The sequence below is a fragment of the Thalassophryne amazonica genome, chromosome 5 (genome assembly GCF_902500255.1).
Source record: "Thalassophryne amazonica chromosome 5, fThaAma1.1, whole genome shotgun sequence".
Classification (NCBI taxonomy): Eukaryota; Metazoa; Chordata; class Actinopteri; order Batrachoidiformes; family Batrachoididae; genus Thalassophryne; species Thalassophryne amazonica.
In genome coordinates this window covers 129,146,035-129,165,309 of record NC_047107.1, presented here as the reverse complement: position 1 = coordinate 129,165,309, position 19,275 = coordinate 129,146,035, and the positions used below count along the sequence as shown (strand labels likewise).

The following is a 19,275-nucleotide window of genomic DNA, read 5'->3' as shown; positions in this document are numbered from 1 at the left end:
ACCAAACAGTAACATTTGTATTTATTACTTAAAATCTGCTAACGTCAACATGTTTCAGAGACTATCTCAATTATTTTGCTGTTTTGTCGCCATTAGTGTCTTTATTCACAGAAGTGAAATATTTTGGTTATATTTTAACTTTTACATGTACATTTTTGTCGATGTTTAAAGACGTTTGTGGTGACAGATGTTTACAAAATGTAGCTAGCTGTTACGCTACTGCCGCATAAAGCTAACTAGCTTATTTAGCCTGTACTGGCTTCCTGAGCCTGTTCGTGATGACGTACTGCAATAAAATTCTTTAACTGGGTAACGTCAGGGGGCATTCCAGTGCGCAATTTCATTCAATAATTTATGCCAATCAGCTTCATACTAGCGAATGGGCACAAGTACGCCTGTTGTCAGCAAACAGTCCACACTGACGTGTTCTACGGGGCTAAAACAACAGCACGAGGTTACGAAGGCTTTGATGATACTGTGTACGTTTAATGCAGTTTTTGCTTTGGTGAGAACTCGCTATGAGAAGGGAAAAATGTTTCCTTCATTAAACGTGAAGGAACATCACGTAAAATAAGCAAATTTAACAAACGCAGGAATGCAGCAAAGAAAAGCCTTTGGAGACCTGATCTGAGGTCCAAGTCCGGTCTGTGTTAGTGTTCTGTCTGGTTCTGACTGGGCAGGGCTGACAGGGTCAGACTGAGGCTGAATGACCCTCAGCCTGATCCAGGTGTGCGCAGATTCCTTTTGTGTCAACAATAACCAAATTTAGGTCTACAATGTACCAGATCTGCGTTTGGTCCAACTCAGTGACTGGCCTGGAGCTCTGACTGGGTCTTTGTGGGTTCTTGATTTGGTCGAAGGTTTCCTGAATAAAAAAGTTACAACTTTAACTACGTGGAGAATCTGGCTGGATCTGCCTTTAAGTGGTCTGGACTGAATTTAGGTCTGGATCTGATACGGGTGTTTGGGATGGACCACTGCGGCCTTAATCCAGTTGACAGACTCTGGAGGCTTCTTAGTGCCGGTGGAAAAGGATCCATGCCAGTAAAACCGTCTATGTCTCTTAGCGAGCCGTGGCATCTGCGGTTAGCAGCTGCATCCCTCCTTCACCGGCTGACTGTCGGCGTTCAGGTGGCCTCCCTGCGGCGCCGACGGTTTGTGCTGGACCCCTGACTCGGCCGCGTTTCAGATCCAGACTCCCATCTTGGATGTTCTGGTAGATCCTCTTTGCTGCCTCCAGGAACGCCTCCTCAACATTTTCCCCTCTTCAGGAGACAAACAGGATGGCAGACGAGGAGAAAGAAGATACGAGGAACAATTTAACTTGTTTATTTATCAGAGAAGGAAAATACAAATTCATTAATACCGTCTTGTAAACGTTACAATTTTAGCAAAACAGGCTAAATGCAAATTTAAAAACAAAGGACAAACAACAAGAAAAATAAACAAAGGACACGCCCACATAAGCAGATATAAAAGAAAAACACCAACTAATGACTGTTCGCAAAACTAACGTAGCGCCGAGCGAGATGCTGGTGTGTTTTGATTATCTTGCTAACCAGAGCTACAGGTTTGGACCTTAACAGTGCGGAACTCAGTAGGCCAGTATGCTGTTCAAGCCTCAAATGGCACTGCTCCATTTAATATGGCCCGTAGTTGTGGCAACCCCTTGACAGTGAGGAAAATCGTCTCTTGGAACACTTCGGGACAGAATACAGAGACAGAGTGGATTCAGAGACACCTGTGCCTGAGTTCGTGAATGGTGGGAATGTCGTTGCCTGTTGACAAGACACATGGTCCTTGACAGACCTCTGGTCAAACGGCTGGGGAAACCCGGAGGATCAGGGTCTGAAGATCTGCTGCATCAGCCTTCACAGCCGTTGGGTTACAAACCATCATCTGATCTGCCACTGAGGTTAGTGTAGTTACCATGGGGTTCACAAGGTTCCAACCAGATTTCACTCCAACAGACAATCCCCTACTTGATCCGATACCCAGGTGTCACCTCCCAGACAAGGGGTTGGACTTTGACAGCCAAATGCTAGCATTAGCTTCACAGAGCCAAACAAACAGAGAATCCTTACATTTGCGACAGCATGACAAAAAAAAAAAAAAAAAGGTGCAACATAGAAACAAAAAGACATCAATAAACCAGAACTCCAAGATCCAGTTGGGAAAAAAACTGAAGCGGAAATCTGGACAAATTTCACATGGAGGTCTTGCTGGATACCTGCTGAACAGGCAGCGTAACAGGTGACACTCACACGTCATCAGTAATAACACAAACAGTTCAACAGTTTCCATTAAAACAACAAAGTTAATGTCAGTGTTCTGGCCACCAGGGGGCTGTACTGAGTGAACATACTTACGTCTTAGCGCTGGCCTCTAGAAACAGCAAACCTGATCAAAAACAGGAAGTACACGTCACGTTAGTGTTGTTTATCTGAGCTAATTATAAACGTTTACAACAAACCTACAGTGAGAAAAAAACAAAAAAGACAACAAAAGAAAACAAGAACTAAAAGTAGATAAATAAATGATTTGCTGTCATCAGAACTCTACTTTTTAACCATCTGTTGATTATATTCGATTTTTTCCACAGTGACTCCTTTAAGCGTCTGCGTGTCGTAGATGTGTGAAGGTTGTGTGATAACAGCAGTGCATCATGGGAAGTGTGTCAAGTCTACATGCCTCACCGTTCTCGTCAGCGAACTGTTTGGCCTCCTCGTATGTCACGTCTCTCTGAGCCTCCAGGTCCGCCTTGTTACCGATCAGAATGATCACCTGCCAACACAAAGACAGAGACTAAACTCACGGCGGCCACAGCTCCGGCGAGCCGGCGGCAGTCAGAATGGCACGCGCCAACGTACTACTTACACAAGACGATGATCCGGCGATAAAAAAAACAGATGTGGTAGAAACCCAGACTGCAGGTGCCATCCTCGATTTGGACTACGGCTCCAAATCAACATCACCGTTATGTCAACCTTTGACCTCGATTACGATTATCACACGATTTCTTTACAGCCTTCTTTTTGACCAAATCTGAGACATTTTTTCAGACTTTAACTATTGCTGTTTATTGATGATATGAAACTTTTATCTTCTGTTTACACTGAACATCAACAGATCAGAAACAGAGATATCAGGAGTACGGCTTCCTGCCAAACCACATCGAGGAGTTTAGCTTAATACAGAACATCCAGGAAACACTAGCACACCACATTAGTCACAGTGGATTTTGTCTGGAGCTTTAAACATTCCCAAAAACTCCGTGACTGCAGCTGAAGTCTGTGAAATTCGTGGGAAGACGAGGTTTCCACAGACACATAGAACAGAACATTGTCGCCGACCAGATCAGCTGAGGCTGCTTCAACATCCAGATCAGGGGCCGAGTCCAACTGACTCCAACAACCCTAATCTGACTGCATCAACCAAACCAGCAGACTGCACGTGTCCCACGCCATGATCCTTCATGGAAAAGTGCAAAGAACTGCCTGTTTCCTTCTGTCCACCCATTTTAATCCTGTAAATTCAGGGTTTGGTCACAATGGCAGCAGGTTGTCAGGTAGTCCTGATGTCCTCTACATCCTCCATGGGGATGTTATCCAATCATAGTCCTGGGTTCTACAAACACCACAGCATCATCTGCAAAGTGAAGGAGACTGAACCTCGCAAAGACTTCATGGCCTCACCCAACGCCGGAACCAGAACGCGTTGCTGACGGGCCACAGAATTCAGAGGAAAGAAATCAGAGACTCCGCCTCCAAACTGTTCAAATGACCCCGTTATTGTTGCAGTCAGCTTGCTATCATTGGTTCCTCCCAGTGGCTGGAGTGTGTATTATCGCCCTCTAAGTTGAGCATTTTACTCACGGTGTTTGGGTTGGTCAGATTTCGGGCGTCTGTCAGCCAGCTGCTCAGGTGATTGTATGTACTCCTCCTACACACATGAAGACAACACAATAAAAACACTTAAGGAAACACAGCGTTCAACAATACAGAAAAATACAATTACAACCACAACCATCATATTCAGACAAACACTGATAACATGTTGATTTAAAGACTTTATCCTCTGAAATTGTTGAAGATCATCAACATCAGAACACTGGCTAAAAATATATATAACAAAAACTACACCTCAGCAAGAGGAGACTTTTATTTTAAATATTGTGAGGGTGTAAATTGCACATTTTTCTGTTATTATCAGCAGTTTAATAATAAATGTCAGTAATAAAAAGCACTACAACAATGCAGAAAAATTAGAGTTAATTTTGCTTAGTGATTTCATTCCTGTGAGATTTCTGTTTAAATATTCATTATAATGATTATTTATTAATAAAGAATGTCCGATATTTTGGTAAAAAATTGCTGATGCTCCTGGAAATTTTTTTTGTCCTTAAAAAAAAAATCTAAATCACTCATGCCAAAACTCAAAAATAGTTCTAAACTCCTGCAGCACAAGACAACACAATGTTGATATAAACGGATTCATTTAAAGAGAAATATCAGCATTATTAACAGGACAGGATGAAACTGACAGAGATTAGTGACTTTGTGATATAATTTAAGTTTTCATAGTAATGTGTGTTTAATATCACGTTGTGTATATCTGTTAAGTTAGAACTTTGTTCCAAATGTCCACTGTGGAAATAAATGTGCCACGTTCTCCTGATAACTTTGTACTATTCCTTTTTTACAGCATTTTTTCTTGTACAATTATTTGATTGTCTTAGTTTTACTGTATTTTTTATGTCACTAATTTCATTTTATGTCATTAATTTAATTGTATTTTTTTATCTCACAATTAAAATTATTATTATTATTTAATCTCACTAATTTTGGTGTCTTCTCCGGGAACCATCACCTTATCGTGGTGGAGAGGTTTGTGTGCCTCTATGAACCTGAGAGCTGTGTTGTCTGGAGCCTTTGTGCTCCTGGTAGGGTCTCCTATGGCAAATTGGTCTCAGGCGAGAGTCCAGACTAACAGTGGTTCATAAGACACCATGACAGAACGAGGTACAGGAAATGTGACCCAGCCCGGAGGAAGCCCAGGGTCCCTTTATGGAGCCAGGCCTGGATGTGGGGCCCGTCACTGAACCCCTGGTGGCTGGGCTTGCCACAGAGCCCAGTCGGGCACAACCCAAAAAGGCAACATGGACCTTCCATCTCCCACACTGTGGGCTCACCACCTGCACAGGGAGCCGCTGGTGTCGGGTGCGCTGTCCCATGGGTGGCAGTGAAAGTCAAGGGCCTCGGTGGACCAGACCCGGGCTGCAGGGGCTAGCTCTCGGGTGTGGAACGTCACCACACTGTGGGGTAAGGAGCAGGAGCTTGTGCAGGAGGTGGAGCGTTGCCAGTTAGATCTGCTGGGTCTCGGCTCTACGCACATCCTCGGCTCCAGAACCACTCTCCTTGATGGGTTGGAATGAATTCTTCTCTGGGGTTGTCCAGGGTGTGAGGAGCTGGGCGGGTGTGGGGAAACTCACGAGTACCCGGCTGAGCGCCGCTACGTTGGAGTTAGATGAGAGGGTCATCTCCCTGTGCCTTCGGGTAGCGGGGGAGAAACTGACTGTTGTTTGTGCGAATGCACCGTACAGCAGTTTGGAGTATTCGGCCTTCTGGGAGTCTCTGACTGGAGTCCTGTATGGGGCTCCAGTGGGGGACTCCATTGTTCTACTGGGGGACTTCAACGCACACCAGGGCAATGACAGTAGACACCTGGAGAGGCGTGATTGGGGGGAACGTTCTACCTGATCGCAACCCAAGAGGTCGTCTGTTATTTGACCTTTGTGCTAGTCCTGGACTGTCCATAACGAACACCATGTTCCAACATAAAAGGATGCTCATAAGTGTACATGGTACCAGAGCACCCTAGACAGAAGATCAATGATTGACTTTGTGATCATATCATCTGATATGAGGCTGCATGTTCTGGACACTTGGGTGAAGAGAGGGGCAGAGCTGTCAGCTGATCACCATCTGTTGGTGAGTTTGATCAGAGGGTGGGGGGAGGACTTTAGACAGACCTGGTAAGCCCAAACAGATAGTGCGGGTGAACTGGGAGCCTCTGGAGGAGCCCACTGTCCAACAGATCTTCTACTTACACCTCCAGTGGAGCTTTTCTAGCATCCCTGTGGAGGTTGGGGTCATTGAACCAGAATGGGCAATGCTCAAAGCTTCCACTGCTGAAGCTGCAGTGGGGAGCTGAAGGTCTTAGATGCCTCAAGGGGCAGCAACCCTCGAACACCGTGGTGGACACCGGTGGTCAGGGAAGCCATCCGACTGAAGAAGGAGTCCTTCCGGGATATGTTATCTCAGAGGACTCCTGAGGCAGTTGCAAGGTACCTACAGGCAAAGAGGGAGGCAAAGCAGCAGGTGTGGGAGGAGTTCAGAGCAACCATGGAGAAGGACTTTCAGTCAGCACCAAGGTGCTTCTGGCAAACTGTGAGGCACCTCAGGAGGGGAAACAGGGAACCATCCAAGCTGTCTACAGTAAGGATGGGACTCTGTTGATGTCAACTGAGGAGGTAATCGGCTGCTGGAAGGAACACTTTGAGGATCTCCTGCATCAGACTAGAGCGCCCTCTGTAGTAGGGGCACAACTGGAAGCTGATGGAGGATTCTCATCAATTTACCTGGTGGAAGTCACTGAGGTAGTCAAACAACTCCGCAGTGGCAAGGCCCCGGGGATTGATGAGATCTGTCCAGAAATGTTGAAGGCTTTGGGAGTGGAGGGACTGTCTTGGATGAGATGCAAACTGGGGTGGTGGTCTCCATATTTAAAAAGGGGGACCAGAGAGTGTTTGCCAACTACAGCGGCATCACATTACTCAGCCTCCCTGGTAAAGTCTATTCCAAGATGCTGGAAAGGAGGGTTCGGCCAATAGTCGAACCTCTGATTGAAGAGGAACAATGTGGGTTCCGTCCTGGTCATGGAACAACCGACCAACTCTTGAGCCGCTGCTCCTTCACGTTGAAAGGAGCCAGCTGAGGTGGTTCGGGCATCTGGTAAGGATGCCTCCTGGGCACCTCCCTAGGGAGGTGTTCCAGGCACGTCCATCTGGGAGGAGACCCCGGAGAAGACCCAGGACTAGGTGTCGAGATTATATCTCCACACTGGCCTGGAAACACCTCTGGATCCCCCAGACAGAGGTGGTCAATGTCGCCTGGGAAAGGGAAGTCCGGGGTCCCCTGCTGGAGCCCCTGCAACCTGATCCCAGATAAGCTGTTGAAGATGAGTGAGTAATTTTATTGTATTTTTTTCATATGTCACTAATTTAATTTTATTGTATTTTTTTTTAAATCTCACTAATTTAATTTTATTGTATTTTTTTTTTTAGATCCCACTAATTTAATTACATGCAGATCGGATCTGCTGCGACAAACCCACAAGGGATCACAAGGGAGAACCTGAAGGGATTTTACTGCAAATATATAATTATTTATAGCAAAACAAGTAAACCCAAAATGTCTTTTCCCCTTGGATGAAAATCCGTGTCTGTCCCACCATGAAGCCGTTAACTGCTGATGCAACAGACAAACTTTGCACAGTTCATCCAATCACAGCCACAGATGACTGTATCTCCTTCAGAGCCGCTGGGGCTTCTTGGTGGCTTCCCTCATCAGTCTCCTCCCTGCACAGTCACTCACTCTTAGGTTTACCGTACTGTCTGTTAGGGCTGTTCATGTTATATAGTGAAAAATAGAAGTTGTGAGAGACTTTGGGCCACATGTTGTTTTGGTTCCACTTGGGGTTTTGTAGGTTCAGACCAAATCTGAACTCAATCAGATAAGATTTAAAGGTCCCCCAGAGTGACACATGTTCTTCTGCCTCCACTGGCAAGACAACGTCACCCTAACAGGAGAAGACTCTGATGGTATTATTTTTCACTTACAGGTACATCTGATGGCTTCTAATCACAAAAAGTGGTGATTGACTGGTCACCTAGAGGAGAACATTACTGGAATTACTGGATTACTACATTGTTTGTTTAGAGAAAGTTGTTGCTTTGTGGGGGACCCTAAACAATGTCCCATTACAATAAAATTTGGCACAGATCTTTTATTTTATTAGTGGAACAAGAACAACGTGGCCCAAAAGATTTTGTAACATTTGACATTTTGAACAGGTCTACTGTCTGTGTTAATGACGGGGTGATGGAAATGTTCATGTCTTCATCCCTTGACTGTCTAAATTAAACTGGCTATAAAATGATGATTTGCTGTAAATTAATTTTATATCATTTTTTTTATTTCCACTACATAAGAAAGAAAAATGTCTGCACACTTAAATCCTTTATATATTTATTTAAAGGACAAACTTTCGGTCGACAGACCTTCCTCAGGGCTCCACTACATAAAAGCGCTTTTGTTGTTGTTTAATAAATTCATGTCATGTCATTATAATTTTCCGGAGTCCATAACTCTGAGCAGGCCTGTGGGCGGCGGTACCTGGTGATGTCATAGACCATGAGGGCCCCGGCGGCCCCCCTGTAGTACGATCGAGTGACAGCCCTGAACCGCTCCTGACCCGCTGTGTCCCAGATCTGCAGCTTCACCTTCTGACCGTGGACCTCCATGATCCGGGTCCCAAACTCCACGCCGATGGTGTGAGGGCAGTCGGCCATGACTGTGAGACAAACGCACACAAAGTACACACACACCATCGACAACGCACGGCGACACACGGCAAAGATCAAAGCCAGCAGCCACAGTCTTAAAAACGTTCAAACGAGCAGCTCATGAAAGGATCTGCAGAAGTTCAACAGGTCCCAGGACACGTGGTCAGCAGCAGGGACACACTGCGTGACAGTGGACCATCGTTCTACTTCGGCAAGAAAAAAAAATACTCTGAGGGAGAAGAAAAGACGTGAGAGTGAAGTACTCACACTTCTTCTCAGTGAACTGGTGCAGCAGACAGGACTTCCCCACTCCCATGTCACCTGCGGGAAGACAAAGCCACACTCAGACCTCTGCCACAGTCCAACACACTCACAGCGGGAACTCCAGGGTCCAGGTTCAAGACTCACCAATGATGATGTACTTGAAGATGTAGGAGTAGTTGTACGGAGCAGCTGTCATCTTCCTGTTGGACAAGAAACCAAAATAAAACCTGAATCAATTCAATCATTCTACTCGCCACTTTTTTTGGATTTAAAAGCTCTTTACATTAAAATGAAAACACACTTTTAAACTCCCATTAAGTTAAATATACAAAGAGAGTCTGAGAGTCCTTCAGGTGCCTTTTGTCAAACTCCAGGTGGGCTGCCATGTGCTTTTTACTAAGGAGTGACTTCTGTCTGGACACTCTACCACACAGGCCTGATTGGTGGATTGCTGCAGAGATGGTTGTCCTTCTGGAAGGTTCTTCTCTCTCCACAGAGGAATGCTAGAGCTCTGACAGAGTGACCATCAGGTTCTTGGTCACCTTCCTGACTAAGGTCCTTCTCCCCAATCGCTCAGTTTAGACGGGGGACCAGCTCTAGGAAGAGTCCTGGTGGAGCTGAACTTCTTCCATTTACAGATGATGGAGGCCACTGTGCTCATTGGGACCTTCAAAGCAGCAGAAATGTTTGTTCCCTTCCTCAGATTTGTGCCTCCAGACAATCCTGTCTCAGAGGTCTACAACAATTCCTTTGAATTCATGCTTGGTTTGTGCTCTGACTGTCAACTGTGGGACCTTATATGTAGACAGGTGTGTGTCTTTCCAAATTATGTCTAATCAACTGAATGTACCCCAGGTGCACTCCAATTAAGTTGCAGAAACATCTCAAGAATGATCAGTGAAAACAGGAGGCACCTGAGCCCAATGCTGAGCTTCATGGCAAAGACTGTGAATACTTAAGTACATGTGATTTCTTAGTTTATTTATTTATTTATTAAATGTGCAAAAATCTTAAAATATTTTTCCACAATGTCATTATGGGGTATTATGTGTACAATTTTAAGAAAGAAAAAAAAAGAATTTCATCCATTTTGGAATCAGGCTGTAACATAAAATGTGGAAAAGTGAAGCGCTGTGAATACTACAGTGAATACTACAGTTCCTTTTAGTTTTCAGAATCCCAGCATGATGTTTTCAAATGACACTAGTCATTAAAAACACAATTTACAGGACTGCCACTAAAAACGATTCTTTGGGTCTCTTCACGTCCATTCTTTATATCAAATCATTTAATTTATAAACATATCAACCCATTTCCCACAGATTACTGGTAACTGTCACTAGGTGGTGGCAGCACATTTAATCCTATTTAGCATGTTGTCGCCGATCATCAGGTTATCGTGGGTTCCCTGCTTTAAGCAGAGACAGCTGCTATTTACGTCAGGTGGCAGCACTGTCTTGTGTCTTTAAAGGAGTATTATAGTCTGATAAAGTCTTATGGCTTTACCTGGGTTTGGACGGGCGATTCAGGTACGCATTTCATGAAATTAACGTTTACTGTCCCCATTTCCTTACATTTCGTATTTTAGTATAGCCGTAACGTGACTACTGATTTAATCCCGATTTGAAGTATGAACCCTGACTTAATCCTGATTTGAAGTATGAACCCTGATTTAATCCTGATTTGGTGTGAACCCTGACTCAATCCGGATTTGAAGTGTGAACCCTGACTCAATCCAGATGTGAAGTGTGAACCCTGACTTAATCCAGATTTGAAGTATGAGCCCTGATTTAATCCTGATTTGAAGTGTGAACCCCGACTTAATGCAGATTTGATGTTTGAACCCCGGTTTAATCTGGATTTGAAGTGTGAACCCCGATGTAATCCTGATTTGAAGTCCAAACCCTGACTTAATCCTGACTCAATCCAGATTTGAAGTGTGAACCCTGATTTAATCCTGATGTGAAGTGTGAACCCTGACTCAATCTGGATTTGAAGTGTGAACCCTGATTTAATCCTGATTTGAATTATGAACCCTGATTTAATCCTGATTTGAAGTGTGAACACTGACTTAATCTGGATTTGAAGTGTGAACCCTGATTTAATCCTGATGTGAAGTGTGAACCCTGATTTAATCCTGATGTGAAGTATGAACCCTGACTCAATCCGGATTTGAAGTGTGAACCCTGATTTAATCCTGATGTGAAGTATGAACCCTGACTCAATCCGGATTTGAAGTGTGAACCCTGATTTAATCCTGATGTGAAGTATGAACCCTGACTCAATCCAGATTTGAAGTGTGAACCCTGATTTAATCCTGATGTGAAGTATGAACCCTGACTCAATCCGGATGTGAAGTGTGAACCCTGATTTAATCCTGATGTGAAGTATGAACCCTGACTCAATCCGGATTTGAAGTGTGAACCCTGATTTAATCCTGATGTGAAGTATGAACCCTGACTCAATCCTGATGTGAAGTGTGAACCCTGATTTAATCCTGATGTGAAGTATGAACCCTGACTCAATCCGGATTTGAAGTGGTGAACCCTGATTTAATCCTGATGTGAAGTATGAACCCTGACTCAATCCGGATTTGAAGTGTGAACCCTGATTTAATCCTGATGTGAAGTATGAACCCTGACTCAATCCGGATTTGAAGTGTGAACCCTGATTTAATCCTGATGTGAAGTATGAACCCTGACTCAATCCAGATTTGAAGTGTGAACCCTGATTTAATCCTGATTTGAAGTATGAACCCTGACTCAATCCTGATGTGAAGTGTGAACACTGACTTAATCTGGATTTGAAGTGTGAACCCTGATTTAATCCTGATGTGAAGTGTGAACCCTGATTTAATCCTGATGTGAAGTATGAACCCTGACTCAATCCGGATTTGAAGTGTGAACCCTGATTTAATCCTGATGTGAAGTATGAACCCTGACTCAATCCTGATGTGAAGTGTGAACCCTGATTTAATCCTGATGTGAAGTATGAACCCTGACTCAATCCGGATTTGAAGTGTGAACCCTGATTTAATCCTGATGTGAAGTATGAACCCTGACTCAATCCTGATGTGAAGTGTGAACCCTGATTTAATCCTGATGTGAAGTATGAACCCTGACTCAATCCGGATTTGAAGTGTGAACCCTGATTTAATCCTGATGTGAAGTATGAACCCTGACTCAATCCGGATTTGAAGTGTGAACCCTGATTTAATCCTGATGTGAAGTATGAACCCTGACTCAATCCGGATTTGAAGTGTGAACCCTGATTTAATCCTGATGTGAAGTATGAACCCTGACTCAATCCGGATTTGAAGTGTGAACCCTGATTTAATCCTGATGTGAAGTATGAACCCTGACTCAATCCGGATTTGAAGTGTGAACCCTGATTTAATCCTGATGTGAAGTATGAACCCTGACTCAATCCGGATTTGAAGTGTGAACCCTGATTTAATCCTGATGTGAAGTATGAACCCTGACTCAATCCGGATTTGAAGTGTGAACCCTGATTTAATCCTGATCTGAAGTGTGAACCCTGACTCAATCCGGATTTGAAGTGTGAACCCTGATTTAATCCTGATCTGAAGTATGAACCCTGACTCAATCCGGATTTGAAGTGTGAACCCTGATTTAATCCTGATTTGAAGTGTGAACCCTGATTTAATCCTGATTTGAAGTGTGAACCCTGATTTAATCCTGATCTGAAGTGTGAACACTGATTTAGTGTCCACACCCTGTGTCTCACACCTGAAAATGGATTTAATTCTCTCGGTACCAGTTTAACGGACTAACAGACTTTAAAAATCTGACTTTATGACGTCAAGTCAAATGTTTTAATAACATTAATAATCTTTAAAGATACATTAGCCGTGTAGCTAACCGGTAAGATAACACCCAATTTTTCTCAAAAATAATCAAAGCACAAACTTAAGCTGATGGAGTTTTGATTTACCTTCACTCCAAGTGTCGATCAAACTCGGATTTAAACTAAAATCGTGTTGTTCAGACAAATTCAGATCCAGATTAGCTTGTTAGCCTGCTGCTGACCTGTCAGGAAGCCTTCCTCACTTCCGCATTTTTCTTCTTCCTCTTGATGTTTATGGCGGTTTGAAAACAACAGACATGTGCATTACTGCCACCACCTGGTACGGTGTAGGGATCTATCGCAATCAAAGAATGGAACAGGACAACAAAAACGGAGTATTTGTATTAACGTTTTTGTGTAATTGTGCAAACAAGATACATTAAATATAAAAAGCTGTAACTAGGGACATTTTGAAGAATTTTGTTTTATGTTTCTGTATTTATTGGCATTTAAAATGAACAGAAATGAAATGAAAATTTAAAATAGATAAATTATTAAAGTTTTATAAACTCTAAATAATACATACTTCTTATTTAGAATAATAATATAATATTTCTTATTGTTCAACATAATTTTCCAGCTGTTATTTGTAAATTAAACAATATAAATACAAGTGACTTGAACATTTAAAAGTAGTTCATTATTTGACCTTTTCTTCTTGTTAATTTTACATCAGGACATTTTTTTTCAAACATTTAACTGTTATTGCTGCCGCTGTTATTTATTTATTCAGCCTAGAAACATTAATCTTCCTGTTTTATGGTTTGTGTTCATATTGTGAACATCATATTTATGAGTTTTGAAAGAATGGAATTTGGAATTTAAAATTTAAAAATAATAATTGAGGTTTATGTTGTATCCTTAATAACTTTATGTATGCAACAACAAATTACCAAAATAACCTCCAAATAAAAGCAAAATATGTGAAAGTAAAAAAAAGTTTATTTATAGAATCATGTTAAAGATCAGTGTTGAATCTGAAAGGAAAACAAAAATCTCCAGAGATTACAAAAAAAAAGATACAAAAATTATACAAACATGGAAATCCACCCATCCATCCTTTTTCTAAACCCGCTTACTCCAGTTAAGGGTCACAGAGGGCTGGAGCCTAACAAACATAGAAATTCAACAATACATATGAAGTCATGACACAAAAAGTATTACATTTTGCTGATACAAACACAACAATGACAAAACTGATTCTTATGACACACGTACAATAAAAGCATGTTATTCAAACCAATGGTTTGTACAGGTGAAACTGGAGTTAAGTCACGAAGAGCATCCGGTGTAAACTTCTGCCAAATCCAGTGAGGATCTGTGCTGGAGCCACTGTGGTGATTCCAAATGAACGGACAGCAACACAAATTTTAACAATCTGATTTGTTGTTTTTTTTTTTTGTAATGTTTGCAGCTGCTTTCCTCAGTAATTTGTCTTTATAAGGTCATGACATGACACATTGATGGGGTCATGTGACGTATTGATGGGGACAAGTACTTGGACATTTCCTGAACCATAGCTTTCTTCATAATGAATCAGTTGCCGTGATTACTGCAACAGGCCAGTCATACACATACCCATGTACAGGGGGTTTTGTGTCTGTATGTGTATGTGTGTGTGTGTGTGTGTGTGTGTGTGTGTGTGTGTGTGTGTGTGGGGGGGGTTGGTTGGTTGGTTCCTCAGCAACAGGCCAGTCATAGGAGGACGTACATACCCACATATATCTGACTTTTATATATAAGATTCATAATATTGTCATTTCTTTACTTAGTAGCACAACATTTCATAATTAAAAGTTTCATTTGAAGATATTTTTGGAACATTATGACTTTATTGTCAAAATTACACAATTATTCTCAAAATAGAGAGAACTCAGTCTTTCCTGGTTTGTTGTAGATTTCTGTTCAGAGCATCACACAATTACAAATAAAACACTACAACCAAACTCAGAAACATGTTACAGTCTGTGAATTTGAAGTGAATTCAGTTCTGAGGACTGCGGTGACTCTGTGGTCTGTGACTGGAGGAACCAGAATCAAAAAGCAGCTTTTGTCTCCCATTCCTGTGAAAACAGAGGACAAATATATATATATTTACAACTTTATTTCACATCTGTCAGGCTGACATGCACACACTGGGGTCAGGTCGATGTGTGTGAGGTTGGTGTTACGCTGATTTCGTCTGTGACTGGAGAGATCAACGTGTCGGCCGAGTCAGGGACAAAATTACAGAGGTTAAACTTTTACTCAGAATCACTATCAGAATTATTATTATTATTAATATTATTATTATTATCATCACTGCCACCGTCAGCTTCAAGTACAGAATTTTAAATATGTTCAGAAATTAAACTAAGTCATTTTATATCATCAAAATATTTCATAAAATGTTCCGAGTTACTGAACAACAACAAACAATTTGATGTCATGAAATTAAAAAAAAAAAATAGTCAGAGTCAGTGACCGTTTTTGGGCCCCTTTGGTGAATTTGCTGTCATTCATCAATTTTACAGCATAGAGCAGGTAGCTCAGTGGATAAGGAGCTGGCCTGCCAATATGTAGACCTGGGTTCAATATCACACCCACATTTTACCTAAACATAGACACACCCACATTTTACCTAAACATAGACACACCCACATTTTACATGGACACAAATACACCCACATTTTATGCAGACAAGGACACACCCACATTTTATTTGAACAAGGAAACACTTTTCACCTGGACAAGAACATGCCCACATTTCACCTGGACAAGGACACGCCCATATTTCATCTAGACAAGGACACACCCACATTACCATCTAGACAAGGACACACCCACATTTCACCTGGACAAGGAGACCCCCCATATTTCACCTGAAAAAGGACACGCCCATATTTCATCTGGACAAGGAGATGACCATATTTCACCTGGACAAGGACATGCCCACATTTCACCTGGACAAGGGTACACCCATATTTCACCTGGACAAGGGTACACCCATATTTCACCTGGACAAGGAGATGACCATATTTCACCTGGACAAGGGTACACCCATATTTCACCTGGACAAGGAGATGACCATATTTCACCTGGAAAAGGAGATGACCATATTTCACCTGGACAAGGACATGCCCACATTTTACCTGGACACAGACACATTCACATTTCCATCTGGACAAGGACATGCCCACATTTCACCTGGACAAGGAGACCCCCATATTTCACCTGAAAAAGGACACGCCCATATTTCATCTGGACAAGGACACACCCATATTACCATCTAGACAAGGACACACCCACATTTCACCTGGACAAGGAGACCCCCCATATTTCACCTGAAAAAGGACACGCCCATATTTCATCTGGACAAGGAGATGACCATATTTCACCTGGACAAGGACACGCCCACATTTCACCTGGACAAGGGTACACCCATATTTCACCTGGACAAGGAGATGACCATATTTCACCTGGAAAAGGAGATGACCATATTTCACCTGGACAAGGACATGCCCACATTTTACCTGGACACAGACACATTCACATTTCCATCTGGACAAGGACATGCCCACATTTCACCTGGACAAGGAGACCCCCATATTTCACCTGAAAAAGGACACGCCCATATTTCATCTGGACAAGGACACACCCACATTACCATCTAGACAAGGACACACCCACATTTCACCTGGACAAGGGTACACTCACATTTCACCTGGACAAGGAGACCCCACCATATTTCACCTGAAAAAGGACACGCCCATATTTCATCTGGACAAGGAGATGACCATATTTCACCTGGACAAGGTCACGCCCACATTTCACCTGGACAAGGAGATGCCCATATTTCACCTCAAAAAGGACACACCCACATTTCACCTGGACAAGGAGATGTCCATATTTCACCTCAAAAAGGACACGCCCACATTTCACCTGGACAAGGAGACGCCCATATTTCATCTGGACAAGGACACGCCCACATTTCACCTGGACAAGGAGATGCCCATATTTCACCTCAAAAAGGACACGTCCACATTTCACCTGGACAAGGAGATGCCCATATTTCATCTGGACAAGGACACATGCACATTTTACCTAGAGAAGGACACGCCCACATTTCACTGATTCCTTTGGAGAGGTGGGAATGGACCAGTTGTAAGGATGAGACGGTACCAGCGCGTCCTCCCTGAGCTGATGATTTCTGAAAGTGTTTTAAATTCTGTATTTCTAATTCAGGGGAGCAGGACGGCTGGAAACTAAACTTCAGTTTGATGAGAAAGACGAGTTTGAGATTTCAAATTTAAAATGTGTTAAATCTGCTTTCTGTTTCTGAGCACTTTGTCAGTGTGTTACGTGGATCTGGGTCACTGGCTGGTGGATCATATTTACAGATGAAGAGTGAAACTACAAATGTCTGTATGAACTGTGAAATAATCTGTAATCTGGCCCGTTGTGTTTCTGGGAAAATCTGACCTTCCTGCTCTGGAAAACCTTTCCATTTTCGATGAAGAGCGCTGAAGGAGCTTTCCTCAGTGAGGTTTTAGCTGAGGCCGTCCGTCGCAGCAGCGGGTTCAGGAAACCAGCCTGGACCAGAAGAGACCAGGACAGAACATGATTCCTCCTGCAGCCACTTAAAGACTCTCAGCAACATCTCAGACGCAATAAGAATCAACTGGAAAAAAAATCTATGTCTTCTTCTGTATTCATCAAACTGCTTCCTGTTTTGTTTTGTTTTGTTTAGAAATCTGAATTTTTCTTTACGTCTCATCACTCTGTTTGCATAAATAAAAGTCATGACAGCCATGAGAGCGAATTATTTCACTCCAGATTTAACATTATTTGAATTGTATCACCTCTGCCAGGGTTAAAAAAAATTTGGTTTAAGAACATTTTGGTTCTTAATCAGCGTTCTGCAGACCACTGGTGGATTGTCAGTGACCTCTAGTGGTCGGTAAGTATACTGGTGAAATGTCACATTTTAAACTGATGTTTTCGAATTTAAAGTGTTTCTCAAACTGTTTAGGAACATCTCCAAAGTCTAATTGATATTAACATGTATTATTTTCATTATTAACTCAAATTCTTTGTAAATCCAAACATTTTAATGTGAATTTCCTCGTTTTGTGACGCGAGCACAGCTTTTAGCTGGTAATTTGTAAAATACTGTTGGAGGAGGTTTTTTATATTTGGGGAGTTCAGCGATCTGTGAGATTGTTATATTATCTTTTATTATTGCTTAAGAGTTCTGAAAAAGATTGAGAACACAGTTGTAAAGTGAACCAAACCATTTAAAAAAACAGATGTGGAATAATATAAAAGCACTTTGAGGTGCTTTGTTGATGCAGAAATTTTTTTTTCTGGAATTAAACTGGATTTGAGTTATTTCGACATATTTCAGTGTTTGTTTATCTTTCATTTACAGTTTGGAAAAAAAAGAAATTCAGACCTGATTAAAACACACATGAAGTTTCACACAAATTTACACTTTATCCTGTTTTTTCTATTTTTTTGGATTCAAATCACTTTTAAGAAAAATTATATTCTCCCATTAAAAATACAGATCAAATCATATTAAATAAGTAATTATGAGACTAGTTGCTGTTTGTGTTGCTAATTGATTAAGTAACTGATTGTTTCAACTCTAATTAGAAAAAAGAGGCATGGCCTCAGCGTGCACAGTAGGCATGCACGACGCCTCACATCCCTAAAGTCGTGATTTCTAATGTTGCTACGGTTACTGTCAATCATCAGCGGCTGTTTGTCCCACCTGAGCTCGCTCCGTGCACACGGCCAGCGACTGCCGGAAAGACATGCGCTTGTTTGGCTTCCCTGCTGATGCCAGGTTGACCTCTGACCCCGCCCTGAGGGGAACCCTCTCCTTTCCGGTCAGTTCCAGCTTCTGAACTCCTTGTTCTGCCGAACCCGACGTCGCAACCACAAACACACAAACACACCACAAAACCTGTCAGGAACCAACTGTGAACATGAAAAACAACAACAACAATAATAACAATTAGGATTATTATATTTGCACAGCACTTTTCAAACATCCATACAAATAATTAACACACACATATGTTTATATATATAATTAATCAAGAAATGTATTAATAAATGGTCATGTGACTAAGAAAAGCAAAAATATTAGCATTGATGATTTAAATATAAGGCATAATTATAGAACCACAAATGAAGTAAAATAAAATAAGACAGTTTATTCCTGATGGTTGATTGTGAAAAGACGTTTGATCTTTAAATTTAAATGACTCAACAGAATAATAACTGTATTTTTTTCGTGGTGCATTCACAGTGGTCGGGTGTAACGTGTGACTCACTGCGGCTGCTGAAGACGGTGTTCCCATACGTCACGTCTGGATCCTGAGTGCCGTGGATCTGTGGAGTTCAACACAAATGGGTTCAAACTCACCAAAACAATCAGACGTCATGTTTTCTAATAATAACATAAGAACATACTTAAGGGCCCCTTCACACATAACATGACTGAAGTCGACTAGCGCACAAAGGAGGAA

General features: G+C 42.1%; 1 protein-coding gene and 1 pseudogene across 1 annotated transcript in view; both read right to left on the bottom strand.

Annotated features, from left to right (window-relative positions):
• Positions 1 to 663: 663 nt before the first annotated feature.
• LOC117511332 lies at positions 664 to 12,978 on the bottom strand (annotated as a pseudogene).
• Positions 12,979 to 14,119: 1,141 nt separating this feature from the next.
• si:dkey-220o5.5 (actin filament-associated protein 1-like 2) overlaps positions 14,120 to 19,275 on the bottom strand; it is a 69,052-nt gene continuing 63,896 nt past the window's right edge. Inside the window, exons 19-22 of the mRNA XM_034169622.1 lie at positions 19,081 to 19,138; positions 18,513 to 18,658; positions 17,219 to 17,329; positions 14,120 to 14,820 (exon numbers count right to left, since the gene is read on the bottom strand). Coding sequence (XP_034025513.1) covers positions 14,794 to 14,820; positions 17,219 to 17,329; positions 18,513 to 18,658; positions 19,081 to 19,138 — 342 coding nt within the window. The 3' untranslated portion in view covers positions 14,120 to 14,793. The remainder of the gene's footprint in view (positions 14,821 to 17,218; positions 17,330 to 18,512; positions 18,659 to 19,080; positions 19,139 to 19,275) is intronic.